The sequence below is a fragment of the Tupaia chinensis genome, unplaced genomic scaffold, assembly GCF_000334495.1.
Source record: "Tupaia chinensis unplaced genomic scaffold, TupChi_1.0 Scaffold149383_1, whole genome shotgun sequence".
NCBI lineage: Eukaryota > Metazoa > Chordata > Mammalia > Scandentia > Tupaiidae > Tupaia > Tupaia belangeri.
Window position 1 is genome coordinate 2,998,449 of NW_006209227.1, and position 11,300 is coordinate 3,009,748.

The window sequence follows — 11,300 nt, forward strand, 5'->3', positions numbered from 1 at the left end:
GGGTGAAGTTTAAGCCCCTGGGTCCGGGACTCGAACCCCGATCGACTACGTGGGAGTCCAGCGACATAGCCATTACGCTAACTGCTGGTTCCCTAAGGTCCTGTTTTTATGAAACATCCAGAAAATCAAGTCTACAGGGACAAAAAGAATATTAGACATTGGTGTTGGCTCTGAGTACAAATGAGTATGAGGGATTTTTTCCTCTGGAGTGATGCAAATACCCTACAATGGACAGTGGTGGTGATACCAGCACAATTACACGTTTACTGATAATCACTGAATTACACACCAGAAAGAATGTGCTCTATTGTATGCACATTATCCCTCAAGGAAGTTGTTAAAGAAAACCTAATGCTGAGTAAATAACGACTGGGCAGAGTGCTATCTTCAGTATGGCGGGATTCATATCAACGGAAAGCTCTGTAAGTATACACAGCTGTGTAGGTATGACATGCAGCGTACAACACTAACACGTGGACGAGATACACATCAAATCGAATATACTGGCTGCATCTGGGGAGGGAGACAGGCTAGGTCTGAGGAGAACATAGAGGACTTCATCTGTAATGTTTCAAACGAAAATGAGCACATGACAAGATGTTAACGTTTGTCCATTTTGGGTGGTAGGTGAGTTTTTCCTGAATGATTTTTTGTCCTTTCCCATATTTTTTCCATAAAAAAAACCCAAACTAAGTTAAACCAAAAAGCAAACAGAAATGGTTACCTAGTTCCTTCATTAATTTAAATTCCTTTATGGCTTTAATTCGAATATCAGACACCACCTAAAATAGAGAAATAAACTAATGACTGTGTATAAATTGAAAACAATGGGAAGAGACGAAAATGAAGATTGTCAAGGTGCACACGCAGCTTATTCGAGATTAGTTACCTGACGTTTGGCAGTTTTTGACTACTTAATGTGTTTTCCATCCTTGGACTGTCCCCACAAGGTAAAAAGCAAGCACAGAATCCATCTTCATAGTGACGTGTTTACAAACTGGTGTTAATCGGGGCAGAGGAGCTACTAGAGAAAACTAGGGAGAGCTTTCCAGCTGGGAAAGCATGAGCTGATAAAGCCCTGACCTTATGTGAGGGCGAGCGAAAGAAACGGCAGGCGGCCGCACTGAGGACTCTGCATTTGGACCAGCAGCATAAATGGTCTGAAGCGCATTGTCTAAAAATTCAATTACTTTATTGTTTCCGTTCTTTAGTTTAAGCTAGTTTCCTCTGGGGCATAAAATCTTTGAAATTTAAGGGTAAACTGATGTCAGAAATCATCTACTCCAACCTACCAAGTACCCTACCCTGAGCCAGAGACAAGGAATGACCTAATGAAGAATTTCACCAAGGTCTCTCACTTAGGGCCAGGGTACTGGGTCTCCCAAACTTTAACATGTTAATCTTAATGTCCCCTCTGTTGTAGCCACTAATATTAATATATCTTAAGAAATTATAATATTTATATGAAAACTCCAATCATCAGGTAAGTTTCTTTTAACTTGTTATAGAATAAAAAAACTTAATCTAGAACTACAGTGAAAATAAAAAGATGTTTCCTGAGATAATGTTTAAGGAAGCCAGTATCACAGACTTCAAATGGAAAATTGAAGGAACCTCTTTTTAAAGCAGTTGGCTATCTATAAAAATGTATATATTGGGGCCAGCAGGCAGTATAGTGCTTAAGGCGCTGGACTATCACGTAGTTAACTGGGGTTAGAGTCCCAGATCTTGCCCATCTTGCCCAGCTTGAAACTCACATTGGGCACATGTTCCTGAGTGCCCAAAATCCTGAGAGGAGAATGGAGGAAAAGGGATTACGGCATGGCCAGCCCCTCTGGGGTGGGGAGGTGGTTTCTCACTTTCTTTCTCTCTTTCTGGTGAGCACATGTGCCCTATAACAAAAATATCTCTTTAATGATTGGGGAAAACATAGAAAAGATATCGAATGTTGAAGCGGGGAGATTAATGTCTTTGTACTGACTGACATGCATGGCATTCCCTTTTGAAAAAGCAATGTAATACACTGTAAAGTTATATGTAATCCAATGTAATATACCGGTGTGAGTTTAAGCCACTGGGTCCGGGACTCGAACCACGATCGACTACGTGGGAGTCCAGCGACATAGCCATTACGCTAACTGCTGGTTCCCTAAGGTCCTGTTTTTATGAAACATCCAGAAAATCAAGTCTACAGGGACAAAAAGAATATTAGACATTGGTGTTGGCTCTGAGTACAAATGAGTATGAGGGATTTTTTCCTCTGGAGTGATGCAAATACCCTACAATGGACAGTGGTGGTGATACCAGCACAATTACACGTTTACTGATAATCACTGAATTACACACCAGAAAGAATGTGCTCTATGGTATGCACATTATACCTCAAGGAAGTTGTTAAAGAAAACCTAATGCTGAGTAAATAACGACTGGGCAGAATGCTATCTTCAGTATGGCGGGATTCATATCAACGTAAAGCTCTGTAAGTATACACAGCTGTGTAGGTATGACATGCAGCGTACAACACTAACACGTGGACGAGATACACATCAAATCGAATATACTGGCTGCATCTGGGGAGGGAGACAGGCTAGGTCTGAGGAGAACATAGAGGACTTCATCTGTAATGTTTCAAACGAAAATGAGCACATGACAAGATGTTAACGTTTGTCCATTTTGGGTGGTAGGTGAGTTTTTCCTGAATGATTTTTTGTCCTTTCCCATATTTTTTCCATAAAAAAAACCCAAACTAAGTTAAACCAAAAAGCAAACAGAAATGGTTACCTAGTTCCTTCATTAATTTAAATTCCTTTATGGCTTTAATTCGAATATCAGACACCACCTAAAATAGAGAAATAAACTAATGACTGTGTATAAATTGAAAACAATGGGAAGAGACGAAAATGAAGATTGTCAAGGTGCACACGCAGCTTATTCGAGATTAGTTACCTGACGTTTGGCAGTTTTTGACTACTTAATGTGTTTTCCATCCTTGGACTGTCCCCACAAGGTAAAAAGCAAGCACAGAATCCATCTTCATAGTGACGTGTTTACAAACTGGTGTTAATCGGGGCAGAGGAGCTACTAGAGAAAACTAGGGAGAGCTTTCCAGCTGGGAAAGCATGAGCTGATAAAGCCCTGACCTTATGTGAGGGCGAGCGAAAGAAACGGCAGGCGGCCGCACTGAGGACTCTGCATTTGGACCAGCAGCATAAATGGTCTGAAGCGCATTGTCTAAAAATTCAATTACTTTATTGTTTCCGTTCTTTAGTTTAAGCTAGTTTCCTCTGGGGCATAAAATCTTTGAAATTTAAGGGTAAACTGATGTCAGAAATCATCTACTCCAACCTACCAAGTACCCTACCCTGAGCCAGAGACAAGGAATGACCTAATGAAGAATTTCACCAAGGTCTCTCACTTAGGGCCAGGGTACTGGGTCTCCCAAACTTTAACATGTTAATCTTAATGTCCCCTCTGTTGTAGCCACTAATATTAATATATCTTAAGAAATTATAATATTTATATGAAAACTCCAATCATCAGGTAAGTTTCTTTTAACTTGTTATAGAATAAAAAAACTTAATCTAGAACTACAGTGAAAATAAAAAGATGTTTCCTGAGATAATGTTTAAGGAAGCCAGTATCACAGACTTCAAATGGAAAATTGAAGGAACCTCTTTTTAAAGCAGTTGGCTTTGGGGCCAGCAGGTGGCATAGGGGTTAAGGTGCTGGCCTCCCACATGGGCAACCACCTGTTTACGACCTGGACCTGGTGGCTTGCTTTCTCACTTTCCCTTTTTCCCTCTCTGGTCAAATTGAAAAATAATAAACAAATAAAATAAAACAAATAATTATTTTTAAAAAATTAGAGTAGTAGGTTTTATATAGAATACAGAGTACAATGGAGAACAATTTAAGATAAACTAAAAAACAAAACAAAAACAAAGCCCCAACACAAAAACAAAACATACATACACCTGGTTTAAAAAGTACACAGAAGGGCCAGCAGGTAGCGTGGTGGTCAAGGTGCTGGACACTCCCACATGGCCGACCACAGTTCGAGTTATGGACCTGGTGGCTTGCTTTCTCACTTTCCTTCTCTCTGTGTGTCTGTCTTTCTCTGGTCAAATTAAAATAAATGAATACATAATTCTTTAAAAAAAGAAAAAAGAAAAGTACACAAAAGACCCTTGAAAACAGCATTTTATTTTGTCAAGCCAGAGGGGTCCCGGAGCTACCTAAATAGATAACTCACACATTCTAATTCTAAAGCCTCAGGGTTAAAAAATATATAGGTAAACACATAATAAGCAAATATTAAAAAGTCAATTTTGTAAGATTTAGGAGTCTACTGAGAGAACTGAAAGCCTGAAAGATTAAAGTATTGCTTTCTAAATAAAATCTGGTTAACTGAAAACCTGTCAGTCCAGCTCCGAAGGTCAGCTACTCACCGTGTTAGCAGTTGCTGGTATTTTAACTTGCTCCTCTTCAGAGTCGAGCTGGCATAAATTTTTAACTTCGAGGCAGTCAATCTCGTTCATCCTATTGATCCATTTCTCTTGCTTGGGCAACAAACTGTAGGTAAAAAGGTATTTTTAAAAATATGTCTTTAGGGCTGGCTCTGCAGGCTACTCATTAGGGGAACTGGACCCAACATAGCTGACTGCAGTATGAGTACTGGCCCCGTAGCCTGAAAAACACACACAGGGTGCATATACATGTGTGCCCAAATCCCACAGGTTGGAAGAGAAGGGACTGTGGCACGACCATGTCACACTGGGCATGGGGGGGTGCTCTCCCTCTCTCTCTCTGGAACTCTCTCTCTGGCAAGTATACACGTCCTCTGGCAATTAAAAAAACAAAACAAAACAAAACAAAAAAAACCAAAAAAAACACATAGTTTTAAATGTCACTTTTTTTCTTAGTTTGCATAAGGCACATATGTGCTCTTTCTGGAGAAAGAGAGAAAGTGAGAAAGCCCACCTCAGGGTGGAGGGTCACACTGCAACCTGTTCTCCTCCATTCTCCTGTGGGATTTTGTGCATCCATGCACATGTGCCCAGTATGATTTTCTTTTTCTTCCTTTTTCTTTTTCCCTAACCAACTGAGTTTTATTTGTTGGATAAATCACCTAACATCTTTCAGGTGAAAAAATACTAAATTTGAATAAAGATACTACAAAATGAATTAGAGTCCAATATAAAAATTAGCTTTGGGGAGGCAACACAATTCTACTCAATTAAGGCAAACATTTTTATAGACCATAGATTAGTTTGTTTGTTTATATTTTGAGAGTTTTTGCTATAGGGCGTGTGCTCGCCAGAAAGACAGAGAGAGACAGAGAGACACAAAGCGAGAAGTCACCCACCCCCCAAATGTTCCCAGACTTAGATGCAAGTTGTTGCTCCATACAGGGAGCTGCTGTAATGAGTGGTCAGTGGCTGACTCCCACCTGCAGGCTGCCTCACTGGGGAGCTGTGGATGAGGACCTACACCGGAGCCCCTGCAGGACCTGGGTTCGGGTACACAGAGCAGCCACAGAACTCCAGGGCCACATCCAAGGGGTGTCCTGAGCACTGTACCCACCGCACATTTGTATTTCATTAGAGAGTTTGCTTTATGCTAGTGGCGGGAGTAGAGTATCTTGCGCAGAATTTTCCTACAGACAGTAGTAAAGGGTCTGGAGGGAGGGGTGACTTTTTTCTACTTCACATAGAGGCATTAATGAACTAGCAGAAGTTTTCTTTGGGAGTCTTTTTTTTGGAGAGGTTTTTGCTATAGGGCGCATGCGCTCACCAGAAAGACAGAGAGACAGAAATCGCCCCCCAGGGGGGATGGCCATGTCACAATCCCTTTTCCATTCTCCTCTCGGGATCTTGGGCACACACACACACACACACACACACACACACACTCGCCCAGCGTGAATTTAAACCACCGGGTCTGGGACTTGAACCGTGATCAACTACATGGGAGTCCAGCAAAACGGCTGTTATGCCAACTGCTGGTCCCTCTTTGGGAGCTTCTATGAGAGTTCTAAGGCAGAATTCTACTCTCTTTATTCCTTCCACTCAGTCACACCACAGCCCACTTCCTCCCGTCCTCCAGCTTGCCAGGATCCTGGGCATGTGCTTGTGTGCCCTGCATGTTTCAGGCCAACGAGGCAGGGACTTGAACCCAGTCACACATGGCTTCTAGGTCTGGGATCTGGTAAACGGCCAACTGCAAGCAGCAACTGGGTGTAGAAATTCTACTCTACTTCAGTTATTGTTGCACTCTGAGACTCCCCCTCATGCTAGCAAGGCTAGAGATAACAAAATTTTAAGCATAAGGTGTACCCTGAAAACTTCCTCAGAACAATGGAAAACCGGATGATGATGACAACATGATGGACATTAGCTAAAACATTTACTGCCTATGTGCAAGCCCTCTGTAAGTACTTAACTTTTTCTTTTCTTAAAGATTTATTTACTTAATTTTATTTATTATCATTATTTTTTAACCAGAGAGAGACAGAGAGAGAGAGGGACAAAGTGAGAAAGCGAAGCAAGCAAGCTGCCAGTTCCGGGACTTGAACCACAGTTGTCCATGTGGGGGTCCAGGACTCTAATCACTATGCCACCTGCTGGCCCCAGGTATTTAACTTTTTCGATCTCCAGAACTCTATGAAGCTAGTACCAATTATTATCCCCACTTTACAGTTGAAGAGACTGAGCAGAGAGAGATGAAATAACTTGCCCATGGCACAAGGTACATGGAAGGCTTGAATGGACCCGGGCCGCTGGCTCCAGGGTCCCCCTCCTCCACTGTGTTGTACTGCCTCACGCAGGTGCAGGGTTAGGCAAACTGTCAGGTCCACGTATAGGTACCACGCAGCCACACGAAGGGCTACAAACAGGGGTGAGAGCAGGGTCCAGCAGCAACACGGAGATGCTGCTTGGGTCTCTGTCTCCACTTCTGCATTTCTCAAGTCGTAACAAGTGATACTGCTGTTTACAGGGGTTACACAACTGGCCTTCTTAGTAACAAGGGGGGAAATGCATGTCTGGAAAACACCAAAGAGCCATCGTGGTAAACACAGTACAAAATAAACAGTCCCCAGAGCTCCGCTGTAACACGCAGAGATCCTGCAGCCGGCAATAGGTGCACAGGACTGGCGAAGCTGGGAGCCTAGCGTCTTCGGTGTGTGGAATCCAGTATGTACAGCTACAGTAGACGTGCTGACTGCAGACACAGACAGCCCAAGGGATGCAGAGCAGTGGGCTGCAGCGTCAAAAGTGACTGCAGGAGAGCAGGATGCAATTTCCCAAGTAACTGCCCTCCTTGGGCAGCTAGAAAGCTCCCAAGAGAAAAGATTATGAGGAAAACCTGAATTGCCCAATAGGACTGCTGTAACAAAACAGCGAAACAAAATTTAACCATGATCATAATATGCCCCCATAAACAATCCAGGAGTTTTCTTTGGGAGAATGTGCATTTAGTTTTATAACTGGTGCTGATCAGAATTCATTTGATAGGATTTTGCTTTATAGCCAACTAATTTAGACTGTATCTATCTACATCTGTTTTATCTAACGATAAAACCAGGGACAGACAGCTACATTACCTTGTCACTATATATACTGAAAAATCACTACAACCATCTTCCTCGAAGTGGCATACCCTCAAACACCCCTACATATGATACTTAGAACGCAACGTCTGGGAATACAGAAACCTTGAACTCTTACCCCCAAAATGAAGTGCTAGCATTCTCCTGATGGTACTTGACTGAGAGAACTTCTAGAGACTCTCCCATCTCTCTGGAGTGACTTACCTGCTCTCGTCAGCAGCAGCATCCCGAACTAAGAGGGAGCTCCCATCTCGGAGCCCCTGTTGTCTGAAAGTCTTCTTCAGGTCTTCTCTGGGAACAGCGGTCCAGCCCTCCTGCCCTGTGGGCTCAGCGTCGCTGATGAAGATGGTGCCTGCTGGGATGGCCAAGGCCGTGAACACGGTGCCCAGTTCCGCGTTCGACGGGAAGACGTGTGGAGATTCTGTCAGCTGCTGACACTTCTCCCCGGCCGTGCCTGTTTCCAGGTGAAGCACGTTTAAAAGCAGAGGTTCGCAGTCAACACCGGTCTGGATCTGGACTCCGCCCACCTGCAGGAACATGGAGACCACTGTTAGTAAAGTTTCTATCTGTCTGAATTAAGTCAACAAAGTAACAGAAAACGACTACTCTTCAAACCACCCTCATTCTGTCCAAGTAAAATAAAGATTTCACAAATGTCTTTTAAGTTATCAAAACAACTTTGAAACTTTTATTCCTCTTTTATTTTTTAGGAGGGAAATCTGGACAGGAGCAGAGAGAATTCGGATTATCAGTGGAGGTGCAGAAGCCCAGGCGATGCATGAGCTGAGCCAATGAGAATCCAGAGTGGCTGAGGTGGTCCTCGCCCCACTCCTGAGAGGATTCACCATCCTCCTCCAAGCCCCTCCAGCCCCGCACTCAGCTCAGCCATCACCTCCTACTACAGCGTAGACTGGGCAGTTATTTACACGATGGAGGTCTGCAGGGCACAGCCTGGCATCAGCCACATGCACAACTCACACTGACGGCACCTGAAGCCGACTGGACGCGCCAGCGTATTCTAACACCTAACTGCCTCCACAGATGCTCAATATGTTTTCTTTACAAAGACTTTTTAAAAATTCAAAATTATCACGACTATTTCCTTAGTAATGTTTTACCTCCACCCCGTTCCATACAAAGATGTCTTCCCCATCAGCAATTTCAATTTCACACAGAGTCAGTTCATCTCCTAGAAAGATGAGGTTATCGGTGAGATCACTCATTGTAACCATCAAAACAAGTTAGCTAAAGACAGACTTGAGACACTTAAATATTTAGTTGAGAAGGCATTCTTCTTTTTTAAAGTTTTTGCTATAGGGCATGTGCACTCACTGGAGAGAGAGAGAAACAGAGGGCAAGGGAGAGTCACCACTCCCCAGGGGAATGGCCACACAGTCCGTCAGGATTCTGAGTACATACACACACATGCTTGGCGTGTTTTTCAAGCTGCCAGGTCTAGAACTTGAACGGCCCAGTAGGCCATGTAGCATTCTGCCACCTTAACTACTATACCATCAGCTGGCCTGAGAAAGCACTTTTATTAAGAAAAATTAATAAAAAAGGCAGTAACTATTTTTATCATATTAATATGATCATATACTGCTTTCGTTTTTAATTTAAAATGCTGCATGTAAGCCGGGAGCATGGCAGTGCGGCCCAAGAGTCACACAGAGCACAGGAGGTTCAGGCCGCCGTGCACAGGAGCTGGCGGGCACCACAGGGCCCTGGTTCTGCCGCTGATTAGCCTCTGTCCTCGTACTTGAGCTTTGGCTGCCCAGTTTATGAAACAGAGATGAAAGAATTTTGTGAAAATCAAATGATACTTATCATAGCATCTGACGTAGTGAAGCTCGAAATAAATGTCACAACTCTCATTATCACTGTGTTGTTAATATTTAAAGAAAAAAATACTTCTATACTTGCCCCGACCTGCAGGACAGTCAAACAGGTTTCCTGAGGGAAGGAGTGAGACAGGGTGAACAGCACGGAGACGACACAGTGTTAGAACTCTTCAGGACCGTCCGTTCATTATGGGCCAAGGATCGTGGTTATATACATGTTGGTGGGCCATGATTGGTTGCCTTATATGATAATGAAGGATTGTAGATTGACCAATCATAAGGTGCTGAATATGCAAATCTGAGGGATTCTAGGCTCACCAATTGGTGAGTGCCATGGGTTTGTTGCCAATCAGAGTGTGGTTTTGAAGGGGAGCCAATTGTGGCTTTTGGTGTTGTATGATTGTTTGCTCACTGAGAAATCAAAACCTAAAGGTTTCCTTAAAATGGCAATAGTATAAGACTCATAAAATGGCCTCAGCAGACTCGCTGATGTGCAGTTTCCCACATAAACTCTCAAATAATTCTGCTCAACAATTTGTGGTCATATAAAAAACATTCTAAAGCCTTTAAAACTGTTTCTCGTGGACAAGTTGCCATAATTGCAGAGAATATAAAATATTTCCATGACAGAAAATGTCGCACATCATATAAATTTGATAAATTTTAAGTGATATAAATTCTTTCTTTTTTAAAAGTTTTTCTGAGATGCATGATAGAGAGCAAGGGCAGCACACATGGGGGTGCCCTTCGCAGGGCCTAGCGGGCCGGGACCAATCCTAGCACCGCAGGTCAGTATGCAGTGAGGGTGGGCTGGAATCAACGATTACTGTTAAATTCACTTGTCTATGATAGAGCGTGTGCACACGAGAGAGAGACAGAGCGAGGAAAGCACCTTCCACAGGGTTGGGCCACACTGCAATCCTAGCCCTCCAATCTTCCAGCCTGCCAGGATTCTGGGTACCTGGGCATGCATTTGGTATGTTTTCAGTTCTACTGGACCATGGGCAGCCTGTGGCTTCCACTCTGCAGTCTGGCATGCTACCAGCTGCACCACAGAGGCTGGGCCAAATTATTTCTTTTGGAAAACCAACAAAGTGATGACAATCTATGTAGTTAAGAAAGCAGTAGTGGCAGGAGGGCTGACAAAGAGTAGAAAATGGCAAAAATATAAATATACAAAACAAGCTGTGTTTTCATATGTATCTTACCATCCAGTGTCTGATAAAGATGAAGTCCTGCCGGCACGAGCTTTGCCACACTGAGAACCATGTCTCCTTCCCAAAACTCTAACAGCTAAAGAAATTACCGAAAGAGAAGAGAAGGATGAGATGTAGCGTACATATCACATTTCCAGGCTACGTGAGAAGAGCGCTGTGCCCATTTACATACATAGATGACAGAGGGAGCAGGTGAGGAACGCTCCCATCCCTACCCACACCAAAAACCAGAAAGAAGACATCACGTGGAGTTTAGTTCATCGGATCCCAAGGTGGCTGATCTCATCCATCACCGACTGGTTCTGACACGCACAAAGGCGAGCACAGCTTCTCTGCTTACTCGGCGGTGTCCTGGGAGAGGAGCGCCGCCTCTGGCTGCACGCCTATTCTAGTTATCGGGAAGGGATGTCTCCCACTGTAAGTTTACCAGCTTATGTAACAGACGACAGGGTTTATTCCTTAAGTTTCAATCTTCCAAAGACACAGTAATTAGTGTGAATCGACAGCCCTCAGAATGGGAAAATATTTTTTGTAAATTTTGCATCAGATAAGGGACTGATAACCAGAATACACAAGGAACTAAAAAAGCTGTTTGGAAAAAAGATGATCAACCCTATTAAAAGATGGAAGAAG

General features: G+C 43.3%; 1 protein-coding gene across 6 annotated transcripts in view; it reads right to left on the reverse strand.

The window, feature by feature from the left end:
- Positions 1-11,300, reverse strand: part of USP40 (ubiquitin specific peptidase 40) — a 102,240-nt gene that overhangs the window by 41,979 nt on the left and 48,961 nt on the right. For all 6 annotated transcript variants that reach the window (XR_001369898.2, XM_014585253.1, XM_014585252.1 and 3 more), the window contains 5 exons: positions 10,659-10,743; positions 8,728-8,798; positions 7,814-8,136; positions 4,449-4,572; positions 2,782-2,839 (listed from right to left, as the gene is read on the reverse strand). Coding sequence is in view for 5 of the 6 variants with exons in the window: in XM_014585253.1 (XP_014440739.1) it covers positions 2,782-2,839; positions 4,449-4,572; positions 7,814-8,136; positions 8,728-8,798; positions 10,659-10,743 (661 nt within the window). In the remaining variant the exon portion in view is untranslated. The remainder of the gene's footprint in view (positions 1-2,781; positions 2,840-4,448; positions 4,573-7,813; positions 8,137-8,727; positions 8,799-10,658; positions 10,744-11,300) is intronic.